At 40.5% G+C, this 21,022-nt stretch overlaps 1 protein-coding gene across 3 annotated transcripts in view; it reads left to right on the top strand.

Annotated features, from left to right (window-relative positions):
* Window positions 1-21,022, top strand: part of PRKAR1B (protein kinase cAMP-dependent type I regulatory subunit beta) — a 64,029-nt gene that overhangs the window by 32,771 nt on the left and 10,236 nt on the right. For all 3 annotated transcript variants that reach the window (XM_053470921.1, XM_053470920.1, XM_053470922.1), the window contains exons 6-9: window positions 1,963-2,009; window positions 11,436-11,594; window positions 15,646-15,706; window positions 19,249-19,370. In XM_053470921.1, the coding sequence (XP_053326896.1) occupies window positions 1,963-2,009; window positions 11,436-11,594; window positions 15,646-15,706; window positions 19,249-19,370 (389 nt within the window). The remainder of the gene's footprint in view (window positions 1-1,962; window positions 2,010-11,435; window positions 11,595-15,645; window positions 15,707-19,248; window positions 19,371-21,022) is intronic.

Below are 21,022 nucleotides of genomic sequence, written 5' to 3'. Positions count from 1 at the left end.
TACAATTGTTTTAATGCATATGTTCCCTACACACCACTCTGCGGGAATTTCCTGACACAATCTAATTAATGATAATAATACAAGCTCATTTTTACCTAATCCACTAGGTTAGAGGCCTGAAGTAGCCATCAGGTAAATGCCAGGTAGGCCAGTATGTGAAAGTGCCTCCTACATATCCTTATTGCTGCTAATGCACGGCCCCCTTCTGCAGAAGTCTAAGAGCTTCGTCTTCAACCAGTTGTTGGCCAGGGCCACATTTAAATCTCCAATTTGGGCCAACAAATTCAGCTTGGGTTTGCTCATTGTGAGCAAATGTTCATCTGTGAGCCCTCACGCCACCTTAACCTGTGGCAATCAGCCCACTGAGTACTTGGTTTGGAGTGACCAGGTATTGCTAAGAATAAGCAAGATGCTCAAATACCCCTTCCTCTAAATTAGACACCCTAGGCGTGTTGGTATGTCCGATGAGATCCACTGAGGACAACTCAGGTAAGTTTTAGCTCACACCTTACACCGTCTACTCAGAAGGCATCCAATATGGACCTCCGACTTTAAGTGAACTTCAATACCCATAAAACTTTGTAGGCTAAAACCACAGAATATGGCTTGCAGAACATTACTAGGGCTTCTGTTCCATTGTGTATAAGTCTATAATTAGCTGGACCTTATTAGTACATATTTGTGTAAATCGAGTAAGGTCACCAATGGTAGACATTGGCAGCTATCCATGACTTTGATCAGAACCGATGCATATCTCACATTTCAAGAATGCTTCCTTATGTCAAGTGAAGACTCCACGCAAAAGGAAAAGCATTGTGAAACATGCAAGTATTCAGGAAAAACTTGTACATACACTCCATATTTACAATAACCATAGGAAGACCACATTTCAGAGTCTAAAGTTTCATCCTGAAGCAGGCTTTGGAAAGGCTCAGGTTACCTGTCTGAACTGTCTGCATTTCAGAAATGATTGGCTTCTTAGATAATCACGCTGCCTTCACATTCATTCATTTAGCGGAATCCCTCAGAAACCGAGCAGAAATAAAATAATGTGGCTTTGGCACAGAAATTCGACTTTAACAGAAACAATGTATCTAAAACTCTGGGGGTCTGTGTTTTCTTTTGTGACATTGCCAAATCTGGTATCTTTGAGACCTTGAATGTTTCTTAAGCATTTCTCTTAATTATTTTTTTTTGTCATTTAATTGACAAGGTTACATTACGATACAGTTTAAAAGTAATTACAGTGTTACATTCCCTTTAATGTTCTCAGTTCTTTCAGTGTTAAATGTGTGCAGCATTCCTCTGTAATGAGTTGGTATAACATGTAATGATAGGGCACGTTCTCCATGTATGTACCTGGCTTTGGATCTGGATGGCTGTCTCGAAACGGCTCCAGAGGGCCTATGTGAACCAAGAAGTCTCCTAGGACTTGAGGTTCCACCGGAGTTCAGTGGCAGCAGGAGCCTAGATATGTGGCATTGAGTGTTGATTAGATATACTATGCAGGGCCTAGAGGTAAATGGGGGCAGGTGGACAGTGTCCAGACACCCTCAGGGGACTCACATCTGTCCTGTCTGCCCACTGAGGGGCTGATTAGGGCTTCCATGGCTTTAAAGATGACCTGATAATTATGTAGTCCACAAACTTTTGATGCCATTTTTATAACCACTCGACATGGGCATCCAAAGGAGGAGTTGAACATTTCTTTAAAAGACTACAAGTTTGGTGCCTATAGGTAAAGAAGCTTTAGGAACCTCATACCCAACCCTTATTCTGTGAAATATCCCAACCAACATATGAACAGGTATAAGGAATTCTAGAGGTCAGGATCTGGTGTCTTCTCTTGCTGTTCTCTGCTGTGTGGTTCTTGGCATTTGTCTCGTCCATATTGTCCATAAGCATAACTAAATAAATATCTGCAATTTAAACCTAATTAGTCTTTTAAAACTTTTTTTGTAGGTGATGAAGGTGATAACTTCTATGTCATTGATCAAGGAGAAGCCGATGTAAGCATTATATATTGTTTACACATTTACATTTTCCATCTAGTATAATTTTTTTTTGTTAAGACAATCACATCATAGTAATTATAGTAATATTAAGTTCTTATTACACATTATTATTATTATTATTATCCTCTTATTCTACTATCCACCACGCAGTAAATATAATTTCTTGTGTATTATTATTATCATTATTATTATTATTGTATCCACCTAATGTATCGGTTTGTCTCAGTCTGTCAATTCTAGTCTCGTCATACCCCTTGAATATATATATTGTAAGAAACGCTGTGTAAATCTTTGGCGTTATATAAATAAGGTTATTATTATTATTATTATTATCCCATTCTACTGTCCAGCACACAGTAAATATCATTTCTTGTTTATTATTATTATTATTCTATTCTTCTATTGTCCAGCACACAGTAAATATAATTTCTTGTATATATTATTATTATTCAGTTATGTCCACAGATAAAAGAATCCGCTCCTCAGTTAATGCCAATAATATATATTTTAAAGAGAAATAGCTAATATCTGTGTCCAGAGATGAACATTGAAAGGAGAGAGGAACGTTAACGTAAAGAAGGCTTTTGCCTAATTATATAAGGAACACTAACATTTTGTTAAAACAATCACGAGAGGTGCTAAGCCCCTTGTTTTACAAATAACGCCATCTATGACTCTCCTACCTTTGGAATTAACCCCATTACAAACAAGTTCTCGGTTTACCTCCAGTTAACTGATAGCACCTCAGGGATCTGCATTCCCAATGACAAGGCCACCGTGGTAGAATCCACCCGAGGGATTGTGAGCAGATCATAGGAAACGTTTAGGGGGTTCAGGACAAAGTATGACTTCTTTAGAAACGTATTTTTACTTTACTGAGAGGGTGGTAGATACAGGGAACAGCCTCCCCACAGAGGTGGTATAGGCTAATACAGCGAGGGAATGTAAACATGCATATGGCTCCTGAATCTAAGACGAGACCAACGACTGATTAAGGTCCTTTACGCACAATAAACAGGCTAGACGGGCCGAATGGGTCTGATCTGCTGTCCGATTCTGTGTTGCTTTTGCCCTAAGCCGTGCTCTTAGTAAGGAAATTACTAATATATTCTGCGAGTGACCCCTTCCAGTTACAGCGAGCAGACAATGGGCCACTTTGATGAGTAATGGAGTTTTTTAACGGTGATATTTTTATGTATGTCGTAAAAAACACTATTGTGGTTTTCCTACAGGACTGTTATCCGGGAAGCTCTCATCATAAATAATTATGCTTTCCGCAAAGATTTTCCTGCAATCGCCGTGTTTTGTTTTTTAAGGGAAACTAAAATATGTGTTTTCCCCTTCCAAAAATGTATAAATGCATAAAACGTTTATATTGTAGCAGAGGGGAATAGGATTGGGGTTGCATCGCTGCGGGTATGTTCTTGCGTCACTATAAACGAGTGAAGTTATGTATAGTGTGCCTGTGCAAATAAACCCACCATTTAGTATATGATGCCCCTACAGACAGAATATTACATGTATTTTTTACTTAGGGCATGTAAAAAGATGTAGAGGCACCCCTGACGTTCTAAGGTCTTTCGGAGCAGTAGGCTACCATAAGCCGAAACAAACAGGAATGGGAGACACCTACGTCTAACAAAATCTCCCATCACTCTCAGCCGTTCTTCTGCATTTTAATCAGCTTCTGGGTGGATAATTATATAACAAAATGATACCGTGCAAAACACATTGTTCAAACAAGGGAAAGTTTATTAGGCCGTAATGGCACTTCAGATTTTTCTTTAGAAACCTTTTTTTTCGCTTCTTTCTGCCTACTATTATTTCTATATCTGGCTGGATAAGTGTGATGAGTGCTGCATTTTGGCAACAGGGAGAGGGTCACAGGTTGTTACGTGATATGCTCACATGGTATAGTATTAAATGTACAATGATCTATGTACACAGTGCACACGCCGGCAATAAAGGGATGGGTAAAACAATGAAACATGGCATTTGATGGCAGATCAGACCCATTCGGCCCTTCTAGTTGGCCCATTTCCCCTGCTATATAGACTCATACCTTAATCAATTATTGGTCTTAGATTCAAGATAGCTTTATGCCTATCCTTGTTTAAATGATCTCATTGTTTCCTCTCTACCACCTCTGCTGGGAGGCTGCTCTGCTTATCTACCACCCTCCCAGTAAAGTAAAGCTTCCTTACGTTAGATGTAAGCCCCTGAAGCGGAAAATGCCTAGCAGATATCGATTATCTCCGGGGTCAGTGTTTGTTATGTAATTGGCAGCTAATACATTAGGAAATAGCTTTGACTGGGAAAAGAGCCAGCTTCACATTTCAAACGGTAGACCTTATCTGACATTAACACGTAGCAGAGTGGATGCAAAAATGTTGAAACCTGCCCTTTTTTTTTTTTTTAAACCAAATAGCTTGCGGAAGAGCTCAGCGAACGCACCGACACGCAAAACATATTTATGTGATCGTGAAAAAACATTGATTAATGTGATGGGGACGTTGGAATGTGGCAGATGATAATGGAGAATTGGATTAGTCCCTACGATGAGGTGTCTGCTGCAAGCGTAATCCCGTGGTTTATACCACGTAAAAGCAGCAAATATTCCTTGTTTTAACTCTTTTGCTCCCAGGGAGGAGAAAGTCGGCAATGCACGAAATCAAATACCCCTAATATATTTGTCGGGCGAGGAGAGTCTATTTAGGGGTAACTGCCAACCGGTGTGGTTGCTATTCAGGATGGTTTTACTTGGACTTCCACATGAAGACAAAGGATGCTGAGCCTGGCCAGGAATCCAAAATTGGATGCCTGGTGACAAGGAAGGCAAAATATGTCGAAATGTGCATATATTTTGCTGGGTAACATTTTAACATATTAAGTGTCAATTTCAGAATTTCTTAAGTAAGATGGCTATGCATTTGGGGGCCACTCATACAAACCAAGGGCCAGAACTATTTGCCTTTCTATATCAGACATTTCAGGTGATCCATGAGGGAGGAGACAGTACAGTAAATCTGCTTGGTGTAAAACGGGATAATGATTCGGTTCGGTTACTAAGGGGTTTGCAGTTGTGCATCCCTTGCAGCTCCCTGTTTTAAGGGTCCTCTAAGACATCAGGCAGCCCTCAACTGGAATTAATCTATTGAAATTGGATAATGCTAGGGTGTGATGTCATAATCCAAAGCCAATTCTATCAGTTCAGGCCATAGAGGGAACAGGTGAAAGTAGGCCCACGGTATTGGAACACAAAACCTGATGGCCTCCCACAAGACTGACGTAGGAGCCGCTCTGTCCTATACTTGGGAGGCATTCAAAATTCAGTTTTTGTGCTTCCAGGTAATACAAACTTCAGAGTCGGGGAAACAATTGACCCTAAATGTACTTATTACTGAATGAGAACCGCACCATTAAAAAACCATTTAAAAAAACACTCTGGCTTTGAGCTACAAATAATGAGGTTGCACTGGAGCATTAAATGTAAAAATAGACACGTTTCCTATACTTTGTACAGACGATCACGCACATGTCCTGTTTTTATAAGCCGATCTTATATTTAAGTTCTTGTCTGGATGGACTGTGTTTTATGAGCTGCCCTTATATTTAAGCTTCCTCCAAAAGGCGCCATGTTTTTATAAGATGACCTTACGCCCAAGTCACTGACGTCTTTGTGAAAGGGTCGGTCTCTTAAGGTGAAAGCGGAAGGAATAAACGTTTTTTTGCCGGCCACTTAAAAGAAGCGCTTGTGACGTCGCAGACGTGCAGAAATTCCGTGGGATTCTGTGGTCTGCGTTCTAGTTATATATATATAACACGGCGTGAATTCACAACACCTCGGCTTTTCAGTTACTGACCTCAGGCATGGATCAGACCACATGAAAGGCCTACGTACGAAAGTCGTCTGGGTGGATACCAGTCACAGGATCATCTTTCCGTCCGCTTCCCCTGTCGCTGGTTTGCTGTTCAGCGTCGAGACGTGCGTGTGTTACACATGCAGGCAGTATGGTGTTGGTAGAGGTCTTGGTGATAGGGCGAGATAAAGACTCACATCAAAGTCATATCCGTCTTGAAACAAAGCACATTAGATCTTAGAGGGGGCCGAGACATCACTGTCTATCTTCTTAAGGGCCCTTTGAGCCCTTGATGTGGCTTACCACAAAAAAAGAGGGCAACACAACGGAGCTGCTCCCATTTCCCACCCTTTCCACGGATTGTGTGTTTCAATACAAAAGACAATTAACGTCTTCAAACACCGTTCTCGTCTCTGTGTTCGGGAGCTTGTCGGTTGAGATGAATATTCAGCTTAACTCGTGTGTAACCATGCCTGATACTCTAAGACAAGAGGAATTGTGAGCAGTAATTCTTCTCCTATGAATTAGCATTAATCAGATGAATTATTCATTATGGATAACTGTGATTTTAATGACATAACTGCATGTGTGTGGTTTGTTACAGATGTCAAAGACAAAGCTCTGCTACGGTAACCTGTCTAAAAAAAAAAATACGCAGCCTTACTCTGTAAGGAGAAAAAAAAACTATAAGTAATTAGTAACTTGTTAATTATTAAGAAACAATACAAAAAAGGCAACAGAACATCTCAACCAAGAACAGGCAGCAACTTTATTGCTTGGTCTGTAGTACATCCCTAAACAGGGGCATCTCAAGTTTTTGCTCACCATTGCTTCCCATTACAGAGGAAAAAAGGAGACCAATAGCCCTAGGTGTTGTCCTGTGTAGGCCTTGTTGGTGGGGTTGGTATCCCTTTAGGCACACGTGGGCAAGGAGGTCCATGTCTGGACTCTCCTTTACACTTGGGGTGAATCCAAAGAATTCCCAAGGAGAGAAATCGCATACAAAAAAGGTTTGAGAAGAAATCGACTGAGAACGCCTCGCATTTCAGTTCTGGCTTTCCATGTTGATGAAGATTTTTCCTCTGTCATGGCACAAATAAGATAATAATTGAGAATGCAGTTTCTATTCTTTGGGTTCACCCCATGTGTAAAGGTGAGTCCAGATGTGGCCCTCCTTGCTCGCCTGTACTTAGGGGATACCAACTTTCTCATTCTTTAGGGTAGCGTTATGCACATCTTTAATTCCTTTATAGTGTGTGTGTCTGTACTACATCCATTGCAAGTCTGTTCTGCTTCCTTTTCTGTAAAGTATAATTTTCTCACATTACCCCATCAGCCTTCTACTGTCACCCAATGGCTGTTAACCCTGTAATAAAGCTCCCCTCTCGCTCGCCCATCCAAACTCTCTAACCCCATTTCCACATGCACCTAGACCCACTGTATGCTACACCCCATCAGCCACAGGAGCCCAAACCCCAAACAACCCCTAGCAATCTGTCACTCGGCTTCCCCTGTGTCCACCTGGCCCTCTCGACTCCACTAAAACCTCTTACTCCCTCCAGTCACTGTTACCCCCTAACTTTCTGGGTTTGGTGATTACATCCCAAAGATTTGTGGGGAGTCGTGTTCCTGTTAAATTTATTCCGCCGGGGTCTGAACTCAGGACTTTAACTCAGACCATGGCAAACATTGTTGAACTTCCATGCTGCGAATTAGCAACATGATCAGGAAGTTGGCTCCCTCTCAGTCTGGCTCACAACGAGATCGACCTCTGTCCAAAGCTGGCCCTTTATACATAATAAATAATAATCCTGTAGCTGGAGAAGACACCCAAATGTATCATGAGTCATCTTCCTCATAAGCCTCATCCTGGGGGGGGGGTTAAAAATATTAAATATAAAAAAAATAATTTTAGCTTTTAACTTTTTTTTAATGTAAAACTAACCTAATTTCTGAATTGACCAACAAAAGTAAGTTTTAAAAAAAAAACATATTTTTTTATACGATTAACCTGTTTTCTAATAATTTAATGTGTTTTGTTGGCTGATTTTTTTTGTAACGTTAGCCATGGAGATTTAGTGGAATTTTGTTTTTGTTCCCGTTAATTGCCCAATTAAAGCTTGTATACGGTTATCCAGAATTCTTTTATTTACACCCGTGGTTTCCTTGGGCCTTGACCTCCACCAGCGCTCCTAGACGCAATGTGGAGCGTGTCCTTCAGCACTCGCACGTTACAGTATCGATGTCCTCTTTACCAAGTAGATAGCAAACGATTTCTCCCTTATCTCTTCAGGCGGGAGCTTTTGCTCCTAACTGCCGGTGGTCACGTCGGGTAACAGACTCCACGAGGTCCAGACCCTGGAGACCAGTCCACCTTTCATCGAGTCCTTTAAAGTTGTGCGTTAGTTTGGGAATTTTATTTTCACAAAGTTCTTTGAGACTCGAGGGAAGGAAAGATTCACTGACTCGTTAGATCGACTTCCAAAAGCCGCGTCACGCGGCACTTTTCAGAGAGTGACGAGCTTCGCTTCCCAGCTTCAATACAAAACTGCCAACACAAACCTTAGAGAGCCTTTTGTGTTTCATGTGACGACGACACAAAGGTTCCGCCAGCGCCCGAAAATAACTGTTTTTCTCATTTCCTAAATTTCATTTTTCTCTCTTATCCTTTCTAGCAGCTGGAACTCCTGGTATGTGCCAAGGCCCGAGGCAACTTCCCTCCTCTTTCTGTTTGTTTCTCAGGGTGTGATTGCCTTTAGTGGTTGTCTTCTGATAGCTCTGCGTCTCCTTGTTTGTACTTAGTAAAGGCCACAAGTATCTGTTAACAGAAAATGTGTTGTGAAGTACACATCGCCCTTAAGATATGTTTTTTTCCTTGTTATTTTTTTGATCAAAACAGTGTTCTTTTTTTCAAGTTACGGGTTTGGGAAGAAACCTGTCAACGCATCTTTGTGTATCATAGACAAAAGTCATTTAGGGTAAAGAAGCTGCCTGAACATTAGTCGGTTTGGGTATTTATTAAAGGCGCCGTTCCACTTACTCTGCGAAATCTTAAATTTTTGCAACTGAATGCGGCATTAGGAACTTTTTTTTTTTTTTTGTACTGTTCAGAGATAAATCTTGAATCAAGTAACCTTCAGAATTTTTCATTCATGATTTTGGCTGGAAACACTGAATTATCACGGTAATGCAAAAGCAGGCATTGATAAGCAGTTGCCATAGAAACAGTGAAGCAGCAATTTGAAAATAAAAGAAGTTGCTGCTCCTCTTGTAGAAACTTCATAAAATAAAAATCTAATTTTATTGAAAAAAAATGCCAAAAACTTCAAAAATGACACCAGAAACATTCCTCATGTTCCAAACTCGCTTTGTACGCTATGCTGGAGATTTTCGGTCCATGCTTGAAGGTTTTTCACATTTTTGTTTTTACAGTAAAATTGGATTTTCTATATTATTTGTTTCTATAGAAATATACTTGTGCTGGACGAACACTTGGCTTGTAAATTGGGGACGTATAGCACAAGGTCACCTAATATTAAGATGTTGTGTATGTCTTCTTAATGTACACATCGTGTTACAACTTCCTACAGGGGTGACAAATCATCGCCTCGCTACTATCATTCAGTAAAACGATCATTGCCTTTCTTGTCTTTTTAGATACAGATCATATACAGATGACTATTTTGTGATGAAACCCGGAAAACTAGGATTAATATTATCAGCAGGGCTAGGATGTGTGTAGCAAAATTCTTCTTAAAGGGACACACTCCTGGTATGTTTATTTATTGCTAGGATCACTTAAAAACAACATTTTTAAAAGAGAACATTATTAGTTAAGCGTCAGTTCATATTGATCCGTCTTTCTGAATTCCGTTATTTAAAGAGCAGTTAGGAGCGGCTATACGGCTTGACTTGAGATTCAGGGTGCCTGTGAGGTCCAAAATTGTTTTGGTTTGTTGTGGTATTAAAATCCTTTTGTGAGCGTACCTAGACTTAGAAGAAATCACGTTTGTCTCAGTTGGAATAGAGGGTCCCCGAAGGATCATTTTCAGCAATTAGTCCATTCATAGGAAATGGAAGGCTGACTTGTCGTAAGGTTTTATTATCTCTTTAAGAAGAGATAATGACAGTAAGGATTCCATTGCTTACAATCTATCAGCAGCTCTTAGAAGGGTATCTTAGGAAACATGGGGAGCTTATGTCTTAATCATCACTAGTGATGTTTAACGAGCGACCCTCAGAGTTTCTTTAAAACAACAAACAGGATAGTAGTAAACTATTAAAAAAAATGATTAACACCTTAATTACCAAAAAATTACCCCCAACTCTCATACGCCAATACACACTACAGTTTTTAGTGAAATCATTATACACATCGGGAGTTCTGTATAAAAAAAAGTTGTTTATCACCATAGCAACCAATGCAGCGTCCCACCTGTACCTGCACCATTACTTTGGCTGCATGACATAACATTTATTGTTCATACTTTTGGTCATTAGGATGGACATTATAAGAGAGTCACATTAAAAGACTTATCCTGAGACCATTTTTGATTGTAAGATCATAGAGGGATTCCTCCAAATCCCCCCCAGGGGCAACTGGACCTGCGAATATATTTTCATAAGTATTCTTATCATTATGTGCAAGGCAAAAATACACCTTAAAGTATCTTCTGAGTACTTTAATATTAATTCATGGCTGTTTGGGGCAGTAGAAGGTCCCTTTGTCAAAATTTCAAAGCTATCTTTGGTCCTTAAAAGAGGCCATTTTCGAGTTAAAATGTATGTAAATTATAAATCTATGACATTGAAGCAGATTACAGAACAAAAAATGTGTCTACCTTTATATCTACTTGCATTCTTGTCCAACAATAATCATGTACCTTACGTAATGTGCGTAGCAAGTAGTTTGCCTTTAACTCAGAGCCCTTGGGTATTACCTACAAACAAACACACTGACACCTTGTGCTTTGAGTGATTTTCCCATGAGATGCTCACAAAACTACTGGCTGGGAGGCAAACTATTTGGGAGCTAATCGGTTTAGGAAAATGGCCTGGCATGAACAAAGAACAAGATTCATGAAAGGCCACCTAGGTGTCCTCCCTCCCCACCTCCATTCACAGGTTTGCAGTTCCCCTTCGACCCTCATTATGGTTATCAACGCGTCTTCTTCCTTTCAGCTTTGACAGTTGAAACAAAAGATCAGAGTTGTGACAGTTCTGCTTGTCGATTCTGTGAGTGTTAGACTCCAGAGGTAAAGAAAAAAAAAATGAACTGAACCCGATAAACTACAGAAGCTGAACATATCCAGGAGTAAATGCATCCATTGTGTTAAAGCAACAGGTCATTGTAACTTTATCCTCAAAGTTGGTTGTCAAACTTCTGTGACCAAGTGAGGAAACTACTATGGTCTATTGTTTGGACTTCTATTCTTCCTCCTTCGACTCATTAGAAGAAAAAAAAAGGTTATTAATAGGTTTTCAGATAACAGGGGACATAAACTAAGAGCAAACAATTTCCTGCTAATAAACTCCTTTTTTCTGTCTTTTCTTTGTCCAGGTCTATGTAAACGGAGAATGGGTGACCAACATTGGCGAAGGAGGGAGCTTTGGAGAACTTGCATTAATCTATGGAACTCCTAGAGCTGCGACTGTCAAGGCCAAAACTGATCTGAAACTGTGGGGCATAGACAGGGACAGCTACAGAAGGATCCTTATGGTGAGTTGTTGAGGTGTTAATTATTTATTTGTAACAGAAAAGAGAAACATATCTCTATTACTCAATAATTAATAAGAAATGAATTGCCGAAGCTCTCCATGGCTGTACGGTGTGAGGCTCCCAGGAACCTGCACATGTGGGCTTCAGAAAATGGGGCAACAAGTCCATGTTCCTGAAGAGAAGAGTTCGATGGTGGCTTTCTATCTCGCATGAGTTTCTCAGCCCACCGGGAACTCTATGTCAGAATACAGACATTCTCCAAAGGCAGGACATCATTTTTGAACCTTAGATGTGTTATTTTTGCCTTATTAGACAGAGAGGTGCAAAATTTGACATGAGATACAGCAAATTCAGAGTAAACAAGGGAATATTTAAGCTGTCAGAGGCATCTGCCACTTTTGTTATCCTTGTCTTGAACCAGAACAGAGGGCCCTATTCATCAACCTACTGCGCAGGATCACCTGTAACCAGAAACCAAGTCCTCCTTATGGCTGGACTTATTCCGCGCTCAGTAACAAAACTGTACAAACAGAAGAGAATGTATGTACCGGGATTCACCGAGCACTGATTAGCAATGTTTTGATACCATTAATTCACTCTTCCGTTGGAAAATTTCTGGATCCCCTTTCTGTGCCTCCCAAAATCCGCGTTGTGGTTACACAGGTGCGGCGAGGTTGGCGTGAAATAAAAATAACTGCGTGTTTTCTCACTAAAGCGATCGGGTGGTCACTCTAATGCTTAATTCATTAGTTACTTAACATTTCTGAAGCAGAAACTGGATATGAACGGTTGCTGCGAGTTAACATCTGTAGAAATTATTCAACGCGCATAAGGGACAGAACTCCTGCCAGCCTTATCTCTTAGCACACATTTTCAGACACATCTCACATCAAGCTCTGAGTGACTTCTAACATCTAGAATGCTGCGCCGTGCATTCTATTATTAATGCCCTGACCTTTAAAGGTAAAGCCGTGTATCACTGGGTATCATCGGCGGTAATATAACAGACGCATCTAATGGCCCCATAACTGATGAAGGTCCTTTCGATAAAAACTCCATACTTCATGGTGTTGGAAGGACCGTCCTGATTCAGGACTTGAGTCCCACGGTACGTGTGTGAGTGTTTTTAATGGGTACAGGGGAGGGTTGGCATCCTTTGGTCTGGAGTGGCAAATCCAACCAAGGGGGTGAGTAATGACGCAGCCAAAATAACATTTGGGAGACAATAATCTGTGCACATCATGGAGTCCTGTCTAATATCGATTCACAGAAGGAAGCTACCAAGAGTGTAAATGCAGTAAATAACGACAACTTTGGTGACCATAGTGGGCCAGGATCTTCAAGCCTCAGCGGCATTTCTCTCCTGCCCCCATGCCAGCCTTTCCCTGAATAGGTAGTAGAATATTCACCCCAGTATTGATCTAATACAATACTTTTTAGATGAGTTTCATATATCTCTGCCATAGTAGCCGAGCATAAATAGGAGAATTCATGTAGATGTCTTTACAGGCTAAAATTCAGGGCAACATACAATCTTCTTCATCAGGTGCTTGGGAAACAAATCTTGCTTTTGGGCACAAATGTCTCTGGGTGATCATCTTTGTCGTATTCGGTGTAATTAAATCATTCTGTGCTGCCGGGCCCTCCCCTCTTAGTATCGCGCTTTTTCAATGACATCTTGGCAGGGAAAGTTGGATACGCAGAAGGCATTTGAGTTTGGCAGCAAAGTCCTCATTCCGTTTCAGTACCGCAGAGCTTTGAAGATAATCTAACCTTGCGGTTTCTGCCTTACAGATGCCTTCACACTGTGCCATAAGAGTCCTCCTCGGCCTCTGGATTGCAGGCGTAGCCATATTTAGTAGATATCTCTGAGAATCCCGTGAGAGTTACTGTATTTAACACTTTGATGTACTTGTTTGAGGCACGCTGCAGTGTATTAATGTACTCAGATATTTAAAATGGCAATATATGTAACCTGTACTTTTTTGGTATTGGTTCCTATCGCTTGGCTCATAGCAGGCACATATTGGTCCCTTGGCTCCTGACATACAATATACATTATTATTACCCTTTTTGAAGTAGATGCCACAGAATTAACAATGTGGATATGTGTGTGCAATTCCAGCAGCCTGGTAACATCTAAAGCCATCCAATCCTATCCACATGATTTATGATTTTTATTCCCCATTAAGTTATTTCTCCCCTTATAGCATCTGGACATTGAGTTAGTTGAAATGCCAGTTTTGCCACAGATATCAGCTTCCATACGGTAAAAATATCTGTAAAACAATTGAATTGATTAAAAACAAAAGACACAAGTTAGTTTTAATAAACAAATTCAGTTACCCTACAGGCTGGGAAAGTGACATTTCCCCATTAAGATGTATTCGTTTTGTTGTAGTGCTTGGCTTTGGGGTGCCACCTTAGAATTTCTACATCTCAAGTGAGCACAACGCTCATGCTTTTGTAATCTTATCCTACGTGACAGAAGTCAATAAGGTGCAGACATCTTAATGGACTCCCCTTGACAGCCCGGTGACGCGTGACCTTTAAAACTGGCACTGGCACCAAGCAGTGGGGTAAAATGGAGAAGCATTTGAGGAAGCCGGGGGAATAGCGCAGCCGGGATAAATTAAGACAAATTCAGGAGGAGAGTGGAATAACTAACCTAGGAGACATGTGGGACGCCAAACATTTCCAGTGCTGATTTTCACCAGAGTTGCTCCAGTCCGGTTGTAGGGACACGCTAGCCAAGGAGCAGTTAGGGCACAACTGTCCCTTCTGGCATTCCGTAGCTGGGCTAAAGGAACTCAGCCTGAGAATTGCTTCATTAGAACCCAGCCAGGGAACCACTTCATTAGAACTCAGCGTGCGGGTTATTTAAGTGACTTGGAAAGTTTTTCTTGATGTAGGAAATCATTCCAAAACTCTACCAATGACACACCATGTGATGAAACCTCTGAATGCTTATGTGACTACATCTTACTATCCGATTGTTGGTCCATTAAAAGGTATTGCAAACATATTTAGAATATCATTGCCTCCATATACTCATCTTGCCTTCATTTACCCCGCTAAGGAGGACCTTTGTTTGGTTTATCTGCCCCCCTGTCCCTTGCTGGGCCAACAATACCTCGGTATCACTCTCCTCCATCATTGTCAGAAGACCTTCTACTTTTGAACACAGCAGAGGCTTTGGCCTGATGAAATCTAAACCCTTTATTATCAGAGAGAGTCTCCATAGTGACTCGATAACTAAATCTATCTTGTTACTTGGTTCCATTTTTTTATGGAAGGCTTATTAAATATCGTACACCAGTACGAGAAAACCCAGAGGCGTCATCTTAAGTGTCATTAAATCACAGTGGACTTCATTTACCACAAAGGGTACGGCTGTATTTTTATATAGGCCCTTTGCATATTTTCCAGTTTAGGAATATCACCTGCCTGGCCAATTAATTCTCCAAAACGTGCACAGTTGTATATCACGGCGTTTTCCGCCCCGAAGGAGTTTTAAGAGGCTTAGCGCGGGTAGCTAATGTTGGCCCCACCGTCGCAGTTGTTCTAAGCCTCTTAAAAATCTAAAAGCATTCTTGGCCTATTCTTAGCGGGGTCACTCGTCTTGTGAATTTTGACAGGAATGGACAGACTATCCCCGCTTATATGTATAATATCATCGGAGTAATTGAAAAAATATGATTGTGTTGCAGGGATATAAGGAGAGTAATATATGAAACCGTTCCAATGTGCCATTAATTCTCAACAAGCTAAAAGTGATACTCACCCCTTTTTTTTGCCCACAGAAGGTTAAATAGACGTTAATATTCTTGTTAGGCCCTTGGGGCTGCGTTAATATTAGATCCTTAGACTTACAGGTGCCATTGGGTGTGACCTTCTGTGAAAAAAGAACATCTAATAATGTGTGGAATCTTGAGAAATATTTTGTAATGTTCTTACTTTTATTAGTTTTATCTTTCTTTTTCTTCCTTTTTCTTTTTTATTTTCTTTTTTGTATTTATTTATTTATTTTTCTTCCTTTTTCTAACTACAGGGCAGCACCCTGAGAAAGCGGAAGATGTATGAAGAATTCCTGAGCAAAGTGTCCATTCTGGGTGAGTTGTCGTCTCTGTCGGTGATGTCACACATTGCGAGAACCATTTTTAGTCTGGAACAAGACAGGCTTAGTTACTTTGGACCACACAGCAGCCACATAAACCTTCGTGGGGGTCCTGCATGCTAGCCGTTTTATTTGCTACGTGTAGCCTCGCATCTGTTACTGAGGCTTTTCCTAGTTGCTATCTGATCTCATAGACCAAACCTAAATGATTTTACACGTGTGGATATCACGGACTGGACGTTTAAATCCCCGCTGCTTTGAGATGGAAGCAGGAATGTATGGTGTATATTCCCATGTTTAAATAACTGTTCTCCATCAACAGAAAGTACTTCACATCACAGATATTTAGGAGTTAATGTATTTTTTAATTATTAAAAAAATAATGAAAATCTACCATTAAGTTGCTGAATTTTTAATAAATCAATTTTTTCATCATGTTTGCCATAAATATACAGTTTCATGGAAACGTTGTGGGACACGTATGAAAAACGTACTGGGGATTATTAAGTAAACACGTACGTTTTTAACTGAAGCTTATAAGCACAGCGTATCAGTAGTTCAGATCCGAACTCTAATTCGAACTAGAACAGGGGATGCTCAACTCCTAAAGGGCCACAAAGATGCCAGGAATTCCTTGTATCTTTGCCGTAAAACCCGGTAATTTCATGAATTTGTGGTTAAGAGGCCTGTGCTTAAGCTGCGGCGTCCACAGATTGTGTCCTACGTTCAGCCCTCGAGGACTGGGGTTGTGCAGCCGTGCCGCGGAATGATAGACACTTTGTTCGCTTTCCTTCTAGGCAGACAGACCCGCTTGTCGACAAGTTATTGCCTTTTTCATTTATGTGAATAGGCGGCAAATTTGGACATGCCACCGATTGTCCCGTGTTTAAAAAAGGCCCATCCTTACTAATCAATCACTATTAGCCAGACAAATGTCTGATACGTGGAACAGCCATTATCAAGACGCCCCTAATTGCACAACAAACGGGTTAGCATTAGTGATTACATTAGGATCCATGTTACTAAATACATCACGGCATTGAAATACCGTAGCAGTTTTAACAAAACATCAATACATTCGCTGCTTAGGAAGCAAACATTCTTCTCAAAATGCAGTCATGGTGGCTGAGCGGAATCAATCAGAGAATACGTTCTTGAACTTCACAAAAGGATTTTCTTTTTTCGTGTTTTGACTCATACCCAATAAATCATTGTTACGTCCGCTTAGTGAGAAATCATTCTATCGCTTAGCCACGCAACCCCTTCTCCACCAAAATAATGACACGAGGACAGGAGCAGGGAGCATGAGCCTGGGTCTTTTTCCATGCTGTTAACGTATTGCACCTGTCTTTACTGAATAAGTATCCGCTTACAATGGATTCAAGTTGTAGGCTGGGGTAGAAATATCTGTTCTGGACTTCAACTCACATGTTGGTCTGGCTCAGCCATTTTCAGGGTTTGTTTTTTTTAAGAGACTTTGCCCCTAGCTGCCAGTTGTTGTCTGACCCACTGTTATATTTAGCTCAGGATGTTTTGCCTTTAACGAAATGGCTCGATGAAACTTGGGGTGATCTTTGACAGTCCCTTGAGACCCTTATAGCACGGCTCAGCCCCCGCAGCTGAACCTATGGACCTTTCCAGCTCATTATGCTCTTAAAGAGGCAGAAACGCCCAGTTTTTTAGGAGATCGGTGAAGCAAATCGCAATCCCTAACTTCCAACAAAACAAGCTTAGAAATGCCGTCTAGTTGTTTCCCTGGTGGCTGGAAGCATATTCATGAGCCCCCAATGCATTCTTTCATAGCGGCTCCGTTCAGCATTGAACCCTACCACGACCAGTAGGTGCCATTGGCTCAAAAGATTCCGAGACAGGCAAACGATTCATCACAGTAAAAGAGAATGGGTTTTAGGTGTCTTAATCCTTGGGTTCCTTTACATCACAATCTTTATCCCCCCTTTGATTGCAGAGTGTTCTGTTGTAGAACATCTGATGACCACGTACTTACATTTTCGATATTCTTGTGTTTAGACCCTGAGAGGGTAGTAGATAAATGGCACAGGCTCCCATCAGAAGTGTTTGAGGCTAATACGATTTTAATCATGCATTGCTACATGGGGTATTCAGACGTCTTGCGCACCTACTCCCTTTACTATGGTTGGGATCTGCAAAGGGTCATGTGAAACTTCAGAACAGGAACTCAGAACAGTGGATTTCCGTAATTATTCTACTGTACAAATTACCAGCAACTGTAAACTAACATAAAACATAATTAAAACATATTTTTCTTGGAATGCATAGTGTTTGTAAACAAAACACAAAACTATGTTAAATTGTTCCAAAACTATCTTTTGTTTTCCCCGTGGGATCCGTTATTCACACACAGACTGTGAGAACTCGGATTTCGCTCTATAAGTTGGGAAGTTAAAGAAATTCTTTCCCGAGTATTTATTTTATGCTATTTTAGTTCATTTTAGCTTATATAGATAATCAGATTTACGAGAACTATTTATTTTTTTTAAAAAAAATAGGAGCTAGACATTATGCCGGGGTCTATAGAGCAATCTCTTTGTAGAGATACAGCGCTTGATTGAATGAGATGTCTAAAATCCAGACTTATAAGGGAAGAACAGATCACACGTTAAACGTATACTCACCACCAGCGAGCAATAAAACTCTCAGGGCACAAATCCAAAAATCCGTTAAAAGCCACGTATGCAAACATATCTCATAATCACAGTACAGCGCGTGCTGATTCCAAGTCTCAACTATGAATCTAATTAACATCAAAGCAGACCTCTCATCCAATGAGAGCAGAGTAATTCATAAAATAAATTCTCTTCATTGAAAAAAAAGCCACAAATATGTGCAGAGATCTATTTGTAGAAGCAAAATGTGTTGAGATCCTTGTCAAATATTAAAGTATAATAATACAGATTAATAATGGATTATAATATGGCATTGTCCATGATATAGTGCCTTTGCACCTCTCTGCGCACGCGCTGGGTGTTTGTTTTACGTTAATTTGCTTAGACTCGTCTAGATGTAATTTTTATGTAGAATGCGCATGTAAAATGTATCCCCTTGACAGTGCTCTGTGCACCCCATTCAATTTGCTTATGTTGTTTTAAATTGACATCTATGCAGCTTTTTTAATGGCCATAGTCTAGATTCCACAATTCTTTATTATATATGTATAAAAACAGATTTATTCACTAAAGTGCAAGTGACTTTAAATGCGAGTGTTTCACCACGCAGCCAGAGGCCACTTTGAACCCATTTTGAACTTGCATGCCCTTATCTGTAGTTCACTCGCATGGCCTCACAAGCAACTTGCATATCTGAGACTTGTATTGCTAATGTAAGCGTGTAAAGGCAGACATCTGTAATCAAGTCTGGTCAGTCGAGTTTACCCAATACACAGGCTGCGTTTTATTTATCATTAGATATACCTCAGTTGAATCTTTGTGCTCCCTTAGGCATACCTCATGTCTGTGCCCATACCCAACAAACATTAACCTTACAATAATTGTTGTGCAGAATCACTGGACAAGTGGGAGCGTCTGACCGTGGCAGATGCACTGGAACCTGTTCAGTTTGAGGATGGAGAGAAGATTGTTGTTCAAGGAGAGCCTGGTGATGATTTCTTCATTATAACAGAGGTAACCCTCCATCAAGTTTCTGTTATCAGCAGTCAGGTGACACTTGCAGTTTGCTAGTATGTTTCAGAAAAATATGTTGGGTCAAGAAATGTCAACAAAATTCATACCCAACCCCTACATTTAATTCCCTGTCACACTTTGTATATTTTAAAGAGATGCAGTCCATAAACACATAAGCTTTATGCATCATTGCAACTCCAAGTATATGTATTTGTCCTCTTTTCAGTGTCAGTGCTGCATCAAAAGTTCAAATGCAAATTCAGTTTGCTTTCCTACTTATCATAAAATATTTTAGCCACAAATTATTTTTTTTTTACCTATACAGTAAGCTCCGACGCTAAATATTTCAGCACAATTCTCTTAGTAAAAGTAAGGCGTGGGACACATCATATGTAATCACAAAACAGTATACAGCCAACACAATTCAAAACTGTGCAAAGTCTGGTCTCCAGCTGAGTACTTTTTAAGCCCCATGGTTATCTAAATAGAACACTATTATTGTAAAACAGCATTGCCCTATTGCAATCAGACCATACGTTTTGTTGGCCAAGTTTTTACCATTTACCTGGAATGGTCAAACAAGAGGTAATGAACCATACCACTAAATATGATATAAGTGAAGATAAGGCTGGGATAAGAGGTCATCTTATCTGCGTGGATAACTAATGAACTGAGGAAGGAAGAGCAAAGGTAATGTCAAAATGGGTAAAAGAGAGGAACCTGCTTAATCTTCTAGTAAAATCATGATTGCTTGGGAAAAAAAAAACTACAATTTGATTGACGTTTACTAATGAGGATGAATCTACAAACCTTTATAAGGTTCAAGTTTGAGTGGCAGCCTCCCATTAAAGATAAATAAATAATTACTTTGCGTTTTGGATTGATAACCCACATAGAAGATGGGCCTTTATTAAATTGTGACGTATTGCCCCTGAGTGCACTCTTGGGTGAAATGCATTGGTTTAGAGCTAATTCTAAATAATGGAATAATGTAAATAAAATGATTTTAGAGACTGTAGACCAATGCTGAATGTAGGAGTAGAGTAGGATTTATTAATAAAGGCTGTGTTAACTGGGATATAATTTGCAAGGTCTTTAAAGGTTCTTCTCAGTTCCTGTTTCGGGTTTGGGATGTGCGCTAGGAAGGGAAGGCCTATCCGGGTGAGGTAGGGAAACTTATGTTATATGCTGCTATGTATAATTTGATAGTGTTAGGGAAAGTTCGAGATTAAGTGCGGCAGAAGGTGGCAAAAGGTAAAACGGAACGTAAGGAGAAAGTTATTTTTCTTATTAAACCCCCTGCACATGAAACGAGTAGAGCTGCTGTGCAGCTCTGTCTAAACAAGCCCCTTCCCTCCCTGCACATGAAATCAGTATATCTAAACAAGCCCCCTCCCTCCCTGCATATGAAATCAGTATATCTAAACGAGGCACCTTTCCTCCCTGCACATGAAAACGAGAAGAAAATGAGAACCACTCCCTCCCTGCACATGAAACGAGTAGAGCTGCTGAGCAGCTCTGTCTAAATGAGCCCCCATCCCTGCACAGCTGCTGCCCATGCTGAGAAGAGCAGATAAAAGGGAAATAAAGGGCTTACCCAGCCTGAAGACGGAGGAGGGAGGGGGTGGATGCTGAGTGAGAATGTCAGGAGC

Source organism: Spea bombifrons, chromosome 7 (genome assembly GCF_027358695.1).
Source record: "Spea bombifrons isolate aSpeBom1 chromosome 7, aSpeBom1.2.pri, whole genome shotgun sequence".
NCBI classification, from domain to species: domain Eukaryota; kingdom Metazoa; phylum Chordata; class Amphibia; order Anura; family Pelobatidae; genus Spea; species Spea bombifrons.
The sequence above is the reverse complement of the archived record's forward strand: the minus strand, read 5'-3'. Positions and strand labels throughout refer to the sequence as shown.